The sequence below is a fragment of the Scyliorhinus canicula genome, chromosome 7 (assembly GCF_902713615.1).
Source record: "Scyliorhinus canicula chromosome 7, sScyCan1.1, whole genome shotgun sequence".
Taxonomy (NCBI): domain Eukaryota; kingdom Metazoa; phylum Chordata; class Chondrichthyes; order Carcharhiniformes; family Scyliorhinidae; genus Scyliorhinus; species Scyliorhinus canicula.
The window spans coordinates 17,766,298-17,781,629 of NC_052152.1; the positions used below are offsets into that span (position 1 = coordinate 17,766,298).

Consider the following 15,332-nt stretch of genomic DNA (forward strand, 5'->3'; position numbering starts at 1 on the left):
TTGGAGGTGAACCCTGATGAGTTGGAGGTTGGTGATGCCACCTAGTGCCACAGCGTGGCTAGGAGACTTTTACACATCAAGCAGGTCGTAAAATGCTGTCAGCGGTCAATTGAAGTGTTCCACCGGAGATAGGATCCGTTTATATTATATATTAACAAATTGGTCACTGTGAGCTATAAGTGGGGCGGGGGATGGGGTGGAGTAGGGGAGTGGGGCGGGGGATGGGGTGGAGTAGGGGAGTGGAGCGGGGGAGGGGTGATTTGGTTCACTGGAATACTGTTTCTGTTACTTTCATTTATTGTTGACATTTGGATTTTTGTATCTTTTTGTATAAAATGACAAAAGTTTAATTAAAATATTTTCTAAAATGAAGATATATGGGATTCTTGCCATTACCATCCGAGGCATTGAATACAAGAGCAGGGAGGTTATGTGAAGCTGTATAAAACATAGATTAGGCCACAGCTGGAAGACTGTGTGCTGTTCTGGTGGTCACACGACAGGAAGGAAGTGATTGCACTGGGGAGGGTGCAGAGGAGATTCACCAGGATGTTGCCTGAGCTGAAACGTTTCAGCCAACAAGAGAGACTGGATAGGCTGGGCTTGTTTTCCTTGTTGCAGAAACGACTGAGGGGGACCTGATTGAGGTGGATAAAATTATGAGGGATACAGAGAGCATGGATAGGAAGGAACATTTCCCCTTAATGGAGGGATCAATAATCAGAGCCATAGACTTTAATAATGGGCAGGAGATTAAGAGGTGAGGTGAGGCAAAACATTTTTGATTTCCAGTTGAAATGCCATAGTTTACATGGCTCCAGGTTCAGTGATAGGTGCTTGAAGGTCGGCATTTAGACGATGGGCCGAGGGGCCTTTTTCTGTGCTGTAAAAGGTCTATGACTCGATGAGCCATCCGACATCGACCTTTTCATTTATTCTTGCTTGGGATGCGGGTGTCAATGGCAACGGAAGAACTTGTTGCTCATTCCTATTTGCCCTTGCATTGCCTGGCTTGCTTGGCTATTTCTGAGGGCAGCTCACAGTCAACCACATTGCCTTGGGTCTGGAGTCACAGGTAGGGCAGACCAGGTGAGGACGGCAGAATTCCTTCCCTGTGGGTCATTGATGAACCAGATGGATTTCTACAACAATCAATGATATGTCACCATTACTGAGACGATCTTTCAATTCAAGATTTTTTTCAAGTAAATTTAAATTCAATTAGCTGCCATGGTGGGATTTGAGCCAATGTCCCCTGATTGGTGCTGTGGTAAATAGCAAGGAGAAAAGCCTTACATTACAGCCAGATATAGAGGGGGTGGATTTACATTCCTCCATGAGCCTAACCATGTCATTAATTCCATCAGTTTAAATGGGCAATGGAGCTTCAAAATGACGGTGAGCTGAATGCAAGATAGATATGTAAAGCTTTCACATGTTAATATCAGCAGGATTCATGTTGAAATATTTTCACTTTCCTTACACCACTCCTGGTTTAAACAGCTCAGATGTTTACCTGTGCACTGTGTTCCTGGATTGGTATCGATTGTTCCTTCAGGGAACATCCAAGGGACAGGTTTAGCACTGTGGGCTAAACAGCTGACTTGTAATGCAGCAGCAGGGGTTCAATTCCTAAGCCGGTCTCCCCGAACAGTCGCCGGAATGTGGTGACATGGGGCTTTTCACAGTAACTTAATTGAAGCCTACTTGTGACAATAAGCGATTATTACTATTATTCAGAACAACGACACAAGAAACTTCCTGGAGTGTTCGTGCAGACAACTAATTCAGAGCATGAGTTGTCCCCAATCTTACATTTAACCAAAGAATTCAACACAGATAATGCCCCACCTTCACATGTCCTTCCAGGTACGCTTGGGCTTGCGTCAGTGAACCCATCTTTACACTGACAGGTGTAGGTTGCGTTCTGTCTTATACAAGTTCCATTAACTGAACAGTCATTCAGCCCTGGCTGGCAGCTGTCTCTGTCTGTAATGAAGAGGGAAGATGGGTGTTAGAACACTGCTTCAATCTGAATTCAACCAGCTTGGAAGTGTTGGAGGAACTGATAGTTTCATGTGACTCATCCCTCATTTAACTCCATGAAAAATGCAGATCTACATTCTCTCCTGGTTCCGTAATGAAATAACCAAAGTAAGCATGATTCTGGACTGACATATCTTCTCTACTCGCTACAACGACAACTTTTGGGATAAAAATTCCTCAGATTATCACCCACTATAAAAACACACCTTACCAGGAATCCCAAAACTGTGGAACTGCACCCAATCCTCAGTCTTCCCTTCTTCATAAACATTTGAGGCTTTGAAAAGCCAACTTTGGAACCATCTGTCAACTGAACAATTCTGTTTTCACTCCCTTTATAATTTTTAACATCACCTACAGGTTCATCTTCGGCCTTTCCTCAGTTCTTGGTCTTTGTCTTGTGGCTCAGAAGGTAATACATTCTGCCTCTGAGTCTGTGGATTGATGCTTGGATCCCAGTAATTGATAATATATATCAAAGATTTGAATGAGGGAATCAAAAACAATATTTCCAAGTTTGCTGCTGACACAGAACTCAGTGCAATTGATAAAAACAAATTAAGGGCCCTTACAGTCAGAAACGATGGAATTTATAAATGGGAACAAAGAATTGGTTGAGAAACTAAATTCATACTTTGCTTCTGCCTTCACAAAGGAAGACATGAATAAAATATCAGACGTTCTGAGGAACACAGGTTTCAGTGAGGAGCTGAAGGGAATTAGTATCAGAAAAGAAATTGGTTTGGGGAAATTAATGGTTGTGAAGGTGGATAAATGTCCAGGACCTGATTGTCTTCATGCCAGAGTACTTCAGGAAGTGGCCCAAGAAATAGTAGATCCATTGGTAGTCCTTTACGAAAATTCTTTGGACTCTGGAATGGTTCCTGAAGAGTGGCCGTATGCGTCAGGGATGTACTTCTGAGGCTGTATAAGGCTCTGGTCAGACCCAATTTGGAGTATTGTGAGCGGTTCTGGGCCCCGTATCTAAGGAAGGATGTGCTGGCCTTAGAACGGGTCCAGAAGAGGTTTACAAGAATGATCCCTGGAATGAAGGGCTTGTCATATGAGGAACGGTTGTGGACTCTGGGTGTGTATTCATTGGAGTTCAGAAGGATGAGGGGGGGATTTTATTGAAACTTACAGAATACTGCGAGGCCTGGATAGAGTGGACGTGGAGAGGATGTTTCCACTTGTAGGAAAAACTAGAACCAGAGGACACCATCTCAGACTAAAGGGATGGTCCGATAAAACTGAGATGAGGAGGAATTTCTTCACCAGAGGGTGATGAATCTGTGGAACACTTTGCCGCAGAGGGCTGTGAAGGCCAAATCCCTGAACTTTAAGACAGAGATACATAGGTTCTTGAATAATGAGGGGATTAGCGGTTATGGGGAGAAGGCAGGAGAATGGGGATGAGAAAAATATCAGCCATTATTAAATGGTGGAGCATACTCGATGGGCTGAGTGGCCTAATTCTGCTGCTATGTCTTGTGGTCTTTGGTGCAACAAGGAGAAAGAGTAACAGCCATGATCAAACTGAATGAAGGAGCAGTCCTGAAGGGCCGAATGGCCTACACCTGCTCTAGATTTCTATGCTCCTACATATATTCCAAAACTTTTCCAAGTCCTCTGAGATAGGTGATTGAGATGTGGAATTCCTTACCTGAAATTGTTGTGTTTTCAGCATCAATAACGAACGCTGAACTGTTGGTCAAAGAATCGGCAATCGACTTCTTGACATCGGACAGAGGGACCGTCACGTTTGTTGATGTTGCAAAAGAAAATTTAACAGTCACGCTTCCTTTTCCAATAGATGAGATAGAAATAGTCACTTGTCCGCTCTTGATTAAAGCCTGGATTTCTGCAGGCAGTCCTTTGGTCAACTGAAATCAAGAAAACAGAAATCCATTTCAGAAATACATCTAATTTCCCTGGAGCGTAGGAGGCTGAGGGTGATGTTATAGAGATTTAAAATATTGAGGGGCCTTGACCAGGTAGATAGTCAACATTGTTTCCCAACGGTAGAGGAGTCTAGATCGAGAGGGAATTTGCTTAAGGTGAGTCACAAAAGAGACCGGAGGGGAAATGTCCTCACATAGAGGGTGGTGAGCATCTGGAACGAGCTGCCAGAGGCAGTGGGTGAGGTGGGTACGATTTTTTCCTTTAAAAAACAGTTAGACAGTTACATGGGCAGGGTGGGTATCGAACTAAATGGGCCAAATGCAGGCAAGGAATTAGCTTAGTGATAGAAACTGGACAGCATGGACAAGCTGGACCAAATGGCCTGATTCCATGCTGTAAATATCTATGACTCTATGGTCATCTTTGTTGTGGCAGTGATACCCATGCAGACAGGGCAGTAATGTGCAAATTCTACACCGTCAGTGACCCAGAGCTGCGATTGAACCCGGCTTCTCAGCGCCGTGAGGAGGAGTGGTAACCACTGCGTCACCTTCCCGCCCGAGTAGCTCCCTTCAAAGCCAACCGGCATCATTTAGCAGTAGTTGTGCCTCTCACAGTCAAACAAAGCCAGATTATATGTTTTCACATCTTCTTTCAGATAAGGTGGCTGCCAAAACTCACTTTCACAGTGAAATGTCCATCTCAGAGACTACCTCCAGCTACAACTTTCCAAACATGGATTTTAACAGAATGTCAGTCCTTCATGTTTCGGAATTCTCCCAGGATTACAGGTACCTTGGAGAGTGCCAAATTCCCCAGACTGTGCTTGACATTCATCCAGGGATCCACGCGCTGTGCCATGTACCGCCATATGTACACACTCGACCTCTCTTGCCAACAGCTCACCCTATCTCAAAGATATTTCACCTCATTCTTCGTCCCACCTTAACAGTAAACAGTTACTCTAACTTTCCATTCCTAAGGAACATAAGCCCCAATAATTTAGGAGTATTGACGTTCATTTGGATAATTCCACTCCCTCTCTTTCTTCTGACCCCCATCACGTTTTGTAATCCCACCTCTGCCTGTGTATTCACTACAGCCTCTGATATTCCCCTCTCTGACATTGAACTGTCTGCGCTGACAAACCCAGTTATATTCCCTCCCCTGCTCTTGTCTCTCTCGCTCTCTCTCTCTCTCTTAGGTATCTTCCTTTGAACTTACTGCATTTTGCTTCAGTTTTCCAACGAACCTGGTGATCAGGGCAGTGTTGTTGTTGTCTGTTGCACTGACCTCTAACTCGCAAAGGTTGACAACCAACTCGCAACAGCCTGATGCAGATACATCTGTCGATGACAGTTTCAGTAGGAGTGACTAGCGCACTGTTCTCATGGAGGCAAAGTCCTGTCTTCAAATTGAGGGCACGCTTCATTGTTTTGTGTGGCACGACCACCGTGCTTTGTACCGATGTGGCAACTGCAGACTGGGCATTCATGAGGCGCTGAGGACCATCAGCAGCAGGAGAATTTTACTCAACCGCAATCTACAAACTGATGGCACAGCATATTCCACACATCCCCCACGCACTCTACCATGATCACAAAGCCAACTCCAGTTAAATAAAGAGTACAGGAGGGCAGAGGGCATGTCAGGAGCAGCACAAGGCATAACTAAAATTAAAGTGCCTATCTGGTGAAGCGACAACACTGGAAACCTGCATGTCAAACATATTAAGCAGCAATTGATAGGCAAAGCCAGGCTATTCCACATCCAACAGACCAGATCTAAGCTCTGCCACATGCAGCCTGTGAATACAGGTGGACAATTAAATAACTGAGTGGAGGAGGAGGCTCCACGATTATCCCGATCCGTTATGATAGGATAGCCCATTACATCAGTGCAAAGGTCAAGGATAAACATGCATCTCAAGCTCCTCGGGAGGTTCTGAGCACCACCGATTCCCTCATGCTGGAGATGCTCATTGCCTGCCACTTGTGCGAGTATTACTTGTCACTTCTGGGCCCAAGCCTGAATGTAATACAGGTCTTGCTGCATAGGGACAGGAACTGCCTCAGTATATGTGCAGTCATGAATAGTGCTCATCTTCAAACATCCCCACTTCTGAGCCGATGGTGGAGGACGTCATTGATGAAGCAGCTGCAGATGGCTGGGTTTAGAGAACCACTCTGAGGAATTTCTGAGGCAATGTTCTGGGCCTTTGATGATAGACCTCTGGCAACCAGAACCATCTTTTCTTCTGCCTGATGTGACTCCAACCAGTGGAGAGTTATCGCCCCTGACTCCCATTGACTCCAGTCTTGCACAGGTTTATTCAACCCGCACTCAGCAAAATACTGCCTTGATCACACTCACATTTCAGATCTAACTGGTATCATTTGGTGCCAGTTCTGCCTCTCTTAACCAATAAACAAAGATAGATGAAATGCTTAATGTTCTCATTATCAGAATTAAATTGATTGCTTAGATCCTCCTCAGTGAAAATGGCTGTACTTGTGCTTCTAAAACATTCCTTTGGAAGCATTTCTGAGAGCAGTGACAATGTACGGAAATCTTGTATACCTGCGCACAGTGATCAGCTAATCACAGCTACTCCACTTGACCATCCAACTAAAATGGACTCCCTTTGATGGCTGAACCGCACATTGTCAAGTCAATGTTTACAGTAATTATTCATATCAGAGATCTCAGGAGTGGTGCTTGGGACGAGACCTCAGCTGAAATCACACTACACAGTATTGGCAACTTGTCAAATTGTTCCCATGAAATCTTCTTTCACAACAAAGATCCTGATTCATCAGGTGGAAGATTAAGGAAATGAGATTAGAGATAAGCTCCCACAAATGAGGTAGCATCAGCCAATGGGCTGAATGGTCATATGCTGCCATTTCCAAGGTTCATTTTAAATGAAGCAACACATTTCATGCACATTAATTACTTCCTCATGTGCTCATCTTTGTAAAAACATGCGAGGCTCTATTAATTTTACAGGTAGTGCGCGCCCAGTCTCCTTTCCCCCCCAACATGCAAGAATGACTTACTTCATCAATGAAATTCGCGACAAACTCTCTGTACTCCTGGCTGCTTTCATTTTTCAAACCTGGTGTGAACTCCTTATTGGTAATTCTTGTTGAAACTTCCACGACTGAGGCAACTTTGAAAAGTGAAAAATAAAGAAGTTACTTTGTGAGGATAACCAGAATTGTAAATTCATGGCTGTTTCTACAGTTTTAGTTTGAGCTGGAAGTGCAGACATTAACCTCCACAGAAGGTAATGAGCAAGCAGGGAGTTCAAAGAAAGATAAAGTATTTACCTAAAATAAAATCTAAATACTGCACACTAGGTTCTGGAGAAGATTCATGTTGGAGTCTAAATTCTGTTTCTCTCTCCACTGATGCTGGTAGAACTGCAGTTTTCCAAAACAACCAACATGGAATATTTACCGCGCTCTTCTCAACGCACCATCTGTTCAAAACCATTTCAACTTCTGGTGTTTATGAGCATTCTTTGCCACAGTAAATCACTAGAATTATGATTATATTAACATTGGGGACCCATGACAAACTTACCTTCCAATATTCAGTCCCCCATTTTCACAGCTCATGTTCAGGAGGGATATGCTGAGAAACGGAAGCAAAATCTGGTTCATCGAACATACCTGTCCTGACCTTCTCTGTGATTGTCTGCTGCTGACCACAACTTGTGGTGGATATTTGTATCTGATATTCAACATCGGGCTTCAAACCGGTAAATTCTGCCGCTTGATTCTCAGTTTGGAATTGGTTTTGATAGTTCACCGTGGAGATTGAGACAGTGAAATCCGTCTGTTTCGATGCATTATCGGTTTCCCAGGTAATGGAAATTTCTTCACTTTCCGCTCTTACCAAATTAATACGCAGGAACTTCAATGGCACTGTAAAGAAACATGAAATATCAGTAAGAAAGAAACATACATTTATATGCTGTTTGTGTCCTGGGAAATTAAGTACTTCTGAAGAGAACTCCAAGCACAAAGGGCAAAGACAAGTACAGCACAGGATAAGGCCCTTCTGCCCTCCAAGCCTGTACCAGACATGATATCACCCTTGGCCAAAAACCCTCAGCACTTCTTAATGTCATACCCCTCTATATCCATCCTATCCGTGTATTTGACAAGATGCCTTTTGAACGCTGTTATTGTATCTGCTTCCACAACCTCCCCTGGCAATGGGTTCCAGGCACTCACCACCCTCTGTGTAAAAAACCTGCCTCGCTCATCTACTCTGAACTTTGCACCATGGATCTTAAACCTAGTGATTGACCCCTCCACTGTGGGAAAGGCTGCCTGCCATGAACTCTATTCATGCCTCTCATAATCTTGTAGACCTCTATCAGATCACCCCTCAACCTCCGTCGTTCTAATGAAACAAACTCAGCCTCTCTGCATAGCTAACACCCTTCAAACCAGGTAACATCCTGGTAAACCTCCTCTGCACCCTCTCCAAAGCCTCCACATCCTTCTGGTAGTGTGGTGACCAGAATTGTGCACAATATTCCAAGTGCAGCCTTGTATATTCCTAAGAGTTATGCCATTTATGGTATATTTCCCATCTATGTTAGACCTACCAAAATGCATGACCTCACATTTGTCCGGATTATACTCCATTTGCCATTTCTCTGCCCAATTCTCCAACCTATCTCTGTCCCGCTGTATCCTCTGACAATCCTCAACACTATCTGCCACTCCACCAACATTGGTGTCATCCCCGAACTTACGAATCAGACCAGCTTCATTTTCCTCCAAATCGCGAATGTACACTACAAACAACAGAGGCCCCAGCACAGATCCCTGCGGAACACAACTAGTCACAGCCTTCCATTCAGAAAAACACCCTTTTACTGCGACACTTTGCTAACCTCTGCCATATTACGTCTCCTCTTTGATGATGGGTGAATGATTACATAATGAAATAGTTATACAGAGCATTAATATATTGAGCTTACCACAGGATGTAGTGATTGACGTAGATACAGGGATGGTGGATTTTGGTGTGGTCCCTGGTGCGAAGGTTGTGTCAGTGCTTGGGTTAGTGGTAGAGCCAGTGTTTGGGCTGGTTGCAGGGCCAGTGGTTGGGATGGTGGTAGGGATGGTGGTTGGGATGGTGGTTGGGATGCTGGTTGGGATGCTGGTTGGAATGGCGTTTGGTGTGGTGGTTGAGATGGTGGTTGGAATGGTGGTTGGGATGGTGGTTGGGATGGTGGTTGGGACGGTGGTTGGGATGGTGGTTGGGACAGTGGTTGGGACGGTGGTTGGTGTGGTGGTTGGGACGGTGGTTGGGACGGTGGTTGGGACGGTGGTTAGTGTGGTGGTTGGGACGGTGGTTGGTGTGGTGGTTGGGATGGTGGTTGGGACGGTGGTTGGTGTGGTGGTTGGGATGGTGGTTGGTGTGGTGGTTGGGATGGTGGTTGGGATGGTGGTTGTGATGGTGGTAGGTGTGGTGGTTGGGACGGTGGTTGAGATGGTGGTTGGGACGGTGGTTGGTGTGGTGGTTGGGATGGTGGTTGGTGTGGTGGTTGGGATGGTGGTTGGTGTGGTGGTTGGGATGGTGGTTGGGATGGTGGTTGGGACGGTGGTTGGGACGGTGGTTGGGATGGTGGTTGGTGTGGTGGTTGGGACGGTGGTTGGGACGGTGGTTGGGATGGTGGTTGGGATGGTGGTTGTTGGGGTGATTGTGGTGGAGATTGGGCTGGTGTTTGAGGTGGTGGTGTTCACAATGGGAGTGCTGGCGGAGGCAGTGCTGGTGTTTGCATTTTCACTGGTTGAGGTAATGGTGATCGGACTCGTACTCGTTGAAGAAATGGTGGAAACTGAAATTAAAATAAACATCAAAAAGTTATAATCAGCAGCTTTGGGGAAATTGCGCAGAATACTTCGGAAAATCTGGGGCGACAACAAGAGATTCAGTTTGGGAATGAAGGAGTACCTGACGTAAATTGGCAGAAGAGGAAATAATAACAAATTAACAGCACTGCCCATTACTTTTTCAAGTGAATCAAATGACACATTCTGGAGTTTTCTGTGGCTGCACTCTCCTGCCTGCATTTCCTGCAAAATTATTTTATTGGTTCTAAATGCTCTCCGAAATGGCCGAGCAAGATATTCAGTTGTATCAAACCATTACAGAAAAGTCAGAAATGAATGAATGAAATCAGATGAACGATTGATCAATAAGGGAAGTAGGGAGAAACAGGAGATGGGATTCTCTGACCCCCGCCGGGTCGGAGAATCACCGGGGGTCAGCGTGAATCCCGCCCCCGCCGGCTACCGAATTCTCCCCCACCCCCCCCAAGAATCCCGCTGACGTGAACCGCGCGGCCCGCCTCGGAGAATGGCGAGGACCGGCGCGGCACTGTGGACCCCGGGCCGCCCGAATTCTCTGGCCTGCGATGGGCCAAGTAGCCACCTGCTTCAGTCCAGTCCCGCCGGCGTCCATTAGAACTGGTACTTACCGGCGGGACCTGGCTCTGCGGGCGGCCTCCGGTGTCCTCGAAGGAGGGGGGGGGGGGGGGGCACGAGGGATCTGGCCCCGGAGGCGAGTGCCCCCCCTGGTGGCCAGGACTGCGGTCAGGGCCCACCAATCAGCGGACGGGCCTGTGCCGTAGGGGCACTCTATTACTCCGCTGCTGTACCGGTCCGCCATTGCCGGTGCGGAGACGAACCTGTCTGCGCTGGGATGACGCCAGCACACACCGGCTGGGGAAGGCCCAACGGCACCGGTTGGCAAGGCGCCAAGTGTCTTCTGTGCCGGCCGGCGCATCGCAAACCACTCCGGCGCCAGTCGTTCCCCTGAAGGAGGATTCCGCACCTTCGGGGCAGCCTGATGCCGGAGTTGTCCACGCCACTCCTTCGCGACGTTCTTGCCCGCCCCGCAGATTTTCGCAGAATCCCGCCCAAGGTAATTACGGGCCAGTGAGCCGAACTTCAGTGGTAGGGAGTCTTTCAGAATAAAATTCTGCGGGACAGAATTAATCTCCACTTAGAGAGGCAAGGATAAATCAAGGATAGTCAGCAGGGCTTTGTCAAAGGGAGATCATGGGTGGGATTCGCCAGAGTGATCTTCCCTTCTGCCAGCTGGCCTATGGGGTTTCCAATGTGGGCACGCCCACACCTTTGGGAAATCCGTGGGCGTGTGTGCACTGCCGGCAAAATGCAGGATCACGCCGACAGAGAATCCAGCCCCATATCTTAAAAATTTGATTGACATTATCGAGAAGGCATCTCGGTGTGTAGATGAGGGTGGTACAGTTGATGTAGTCTCCATGGACTTCAGCATGGGAGACCGGTCAAGATGGCAAGAGCCCATGGGATCCATGGCAATTAGTAAAATTGGTCCAAAATTGGCAGAAGGCACCAACCTCGGAGGTTGTTTTTGTGACTGGAAGCCTGTGCGAGTATTGAACATTAATGATCTGGATGGAAATGTAGAAGATATGATCAGTTTGTTTGCAAGATGACACAAAAATTGGATGTGGGAGTTGCTGGTTAGATCAGCATTGATTGCCCATCCCTAGTTGCCCTTCGGAAGATGGTGGTGAGCTGCCTTTTTGAACCACTGCAGTCCCTGAGGTGTAGATACACCCACTGTGCTGTTAGGGATAGAGTTCCAGGATGATGCCCCAGCGACAGTGAAGGAATGGCAATATATTTCCAAGTCAGGGTGGTAAGTGATTTGGAGGGGAACCACCAGGCGGTGGGGTTCCCAGGTATGTGCTTCATGTCCTTCTACATGGTAGTGGGTTTCGAAGGTGTTGACTAAGGAAACTTGGTGAGTTCCTGCAGTGTCTCTTGTAGATGGTACACACAGCTGCCACTGTTCGTCAGTGGTGAGGGTTTGAGGGCAGCACAGTGGCGCAGTGTTAGCACTGCAGTCTCACGGCGCCGAGGTCCCAGGTTCGATCCCGGCTCTGGGTCACTGTCCGTATGGAGTTTGAACATTCACCCTGTGTTTGTGTGGGTTTTGCCCCCACAACCCAAAGATGTGCAGGGTAGGTGGATTTAACACACTAAATTGCCCCCTTAATTGGAAAAAATTAATTGGGCACTCTAAATTTATTTTCTTAAATGTGGTGAGGGTTTGAATGTTTGTGGAAGGGGGAGCAATCAAGTGACCTGCATTGTCCTGGATTGTGTTGAGCTTCTTAATAATAATCTTTATTGTCACAAGTAGGCTTACATTAACACTGCAAGAAGTTACTGTCAAAAGCCCTCGTTGCCACATCCCGGCGCCTGTTTGGGTACACAGAGGGAGAATTCAGAATGTTCAAATTACCGAACAGCACGTCTTTCTGGACTTGTGGGAGGAAACTGGAGCAGCCGAGGAAACCCACGCAGACACAGGTAGAATGTGCAGACACTGCACTGATAGTGGCCTAAGTCGGAAATCGAGCCTGGGACCCTGGCGCTCTGAAACAATAGTGCTAACCACTGTGCCAGCATGCCGCTCACATGCGTGTTGTTGGTGCTACACTCATCCAGGCAAGTGGAAAGTATTCTATTACACTGACTTGTGTCTTGTAGATGGTAGACAGGCTTTGGCGTGGCAGGAGGTGAGTTACTCGCCGTAGGATTCCTAGTTGTTGACCTGCCCTGGTGGCCACAGTATTAACATGGCTAGTCCAGTTCAGTTTCTCATCAATGGTAACCCCTAGGCTGTTGCTTGTGGGGGATTTAGCGATGGTAAAACAATTGAATGTCAAGTGGGATTGGCTAGATCCTCTCTTGTAGATGATGGTCATTGTCTGGCACTTGTTTGGTGCAAATGTTCCTTGCCACTTGTCCGCCCAAGCCTGGATATTGTCCAAGGTTTGCTGCATTAGGACAAGGGCTGCTTTATCATCTGAGGAGTTGAGAATGGTGCCTGGGACATTGTCTGTAAGGTATGATTCTGTGAGTTTCTGTGACAATGACTATGTCAGGATGTTGCTCAACTAGTCTGTGAGACAGTTCTCTCAACTTTAGAACAAGCCCCCAGATGTTAGTAAGGAGGACTTTGCAGGGTTGGGTTTGCTGTTGTAATTCCCAGTGCCTGGGTCGATGGCGGGCAGTCCATTCACTTTAATTCCTTTTTGCGTAGCAGTTAAATAACTGAGTGGCTTGCCAGGCCATTTCAGAGGGCATGCAAGAGTTATTGCCAGATATTTCATTGAGTTTAAATTCCATCACCTGCCATTGTGGGATTCAAACCTGGGTCCCCCGATCATTATGCTGGGTCTCTGGATTACTCGTCCGGCGACACTAACACTATGCCACTGCCTCCCCTATAGGGGGAGACTAACATGTCAAGCCGATATACAATGAATGGTAGAAGACCAGGAAGTACAGACAATCTGGGTGACCTTTGTGTGCAAGTCGATAGATGCTGAAGACAACAGGGCACTCAGATAAGGTGGTTAAGAAGGCGTATGTTGTTGGGGAAAACCCCGAGGATTCGGAGGGGGGTACTGCAGCTAGATAGACAGTTAGGAGGATTTGCGCTGCCAAATTTGATGTCTTATTACGGGGCCACCAACGCGGAGATGGTGTTGGGGTTGCGTAGAGTCCCGGGGTTTACCAGGCTGCGGATGTAGTCTGCGTCATGTCGACAAGCCAGTTTGGAGGCACCGGTGACGGCATCATGGGTATTTGCCCCAGCAAAGTATTTGTCAACCCCAGTGGTTACCCCAGCTTTAAAGATATGCAGCCAACTCCACCAGCATTACAAGTTGGGGTCAGTGTCAAGGCCGGCCCACATTTGTACAAAACACTTGTGCCAGCCAGAAAAGTTGGATGTCACATTAAGGGGGCTGGAAGGGGAAGGGACTGCAGAGAGAGTGAGGGTGATTTATTCCTGGGGGGCCGGTTGCCAGCCTGGAGAAATGCGGGCTCTCGGTCTTGGACTTATTTAAGTACCTACACGTAAGGAATATTGTTCGACGAGCCAAACCCGGAGATGCCGCCATTAAACTTACTGGAGAGGATCTTATTCTGTGCAGGGTCGGATGAGGGTAGTATATCTGGCCTATTTAGATGGATTCTGGGGGAGGATCTGATCTCCGTGGAATGGGTGAAGTCCATATGGGAGGAGGAGATGGGGCCTATAATGGAGGATGAAGTGTGGAGTGAAGCCCTTTGAAAGGGCAAGCGCAATGTCATCCTGTGTGAAGGTGAACTGATCCAGCTCACAGTACTGTTTAGGGCTCACCTCACTAAAGCTAGAATAAGTTATATATAGAACAGTACAGCACAGAACAGGCCCTTCGGCCCTCGATGTTGTGCCGAGCAATGACCACCCCACTCAAACCCACGTAACCCATATACCCGTAACCCAACAATCCCCCCATTAACCTTACACTACGGGCAATTTATCATGGCCAATCCACCTAACCCGCACATCTTTGGACTGTGGGAGGAAACCGGAGCACCCGGAGGAAACCCACGCACACACGGGGAGGACGTGCAGACTCCACACAGACAGTGACCCAGCCGGGAATCGAACCTGGGACCCTGGAGCTGTGAAGCATTGATGCTAACCACCATGCTAAGTTGTTTCTTTGTGAGGGGTGAGGATAGGTGTGAGCGCTGTTTGGTAGGGCCTGTGAATCACACACACACATGTTCTGGTCCTGTCCCATTTGGTGGGTTTTTGGATCATGAACATTGTGCTGGAGCCCTGTCCTTCAGTCGCTATATATGGTGTATCGGACCGGCTGGAGCTGTGGACGGGTGCGGAGCAGATGTCGTGGCCGCCGGCTCACTGATTGCTTGGAGGTGAACCCTGATGAGTTGGAGGTTGGTGATGCCACCTAGTGCCACAGCGTGGCTAGGAGACTTTTACACATCAAGCAGGTCGTAAAATGCTGTCAGGGGTCAATTGAAGTGTTCCACCGGAGATAGGATCCGTTTATATTATATATGAACAAATTGGTCACTGTGAGCTATTAGTGGGGTGGGGTAGGGGAATGGGGCGGGGGATGGGGTGGTGCAGGGGAGTGGGGCGGGGATGGGGTGGAGTAGGGGAGTGGAGCGGGGGAGGGGTGGTTTGGTTCACTGGAATACTGTTTCTGTTACTTTCGTTTATTGTTGACATTTGGATTTTTGTATCTTTTTGTATAAAATGACAAAAGTTTAATTAAAATATTTTCTAAAATGAAGATATATGGGATTCTTGCCTTTACCAACCGAGGCATTGAATATAAGAGCAGGGAGGTTATGTGAAGCTGTATAAAACATAGATTAGGCCACAGCTGGAAGACTGTGTGCTGTTCTGGTGGTCACACAACAGGAAGGAAGTGATTGCACTGGGGAGGGTGCAGAGGAGATTCACCAGGATGTTGGCTGAGCTGAAAC

The 15,332-nt window shown here is 47.2% G+C and overlaps 1 protein-coding gene across 1 annotated transcript in view; it reads right to left on the minus strand.

The window, feature by feature from the left end:
- LOC119968651 (mucin-2-like) overlaps window positions 1–15,332 on the minus strand; it is a gene marked incomplete at its 5' end in the record, with an annotated part of 155,397 nt that overhangs the window by 8,954 nt on the left and 131,111 nt on the right. Inside the window, 4 exons of the mRNA XM_038801271.1 lie at window positions 3,710–3,929; window positions 7,008–7,120; window positions 7,626–7,880; window positions 9,695–9,814. Of these exons, the coding sequence (XP_038657199.1) occupies window positions 3,710–3,929; window positions 7,008–7,120; window positions 7,626–7,880; window positions 9,695–9,814 (708 nt within the window). The remainder of the gene's footprint in view (window positions 1–3,709; window positions 3,930–7,007; window positions 7,121–7,625; window positions 7,881–9,694; window positions 9,815–15,332) is intronic.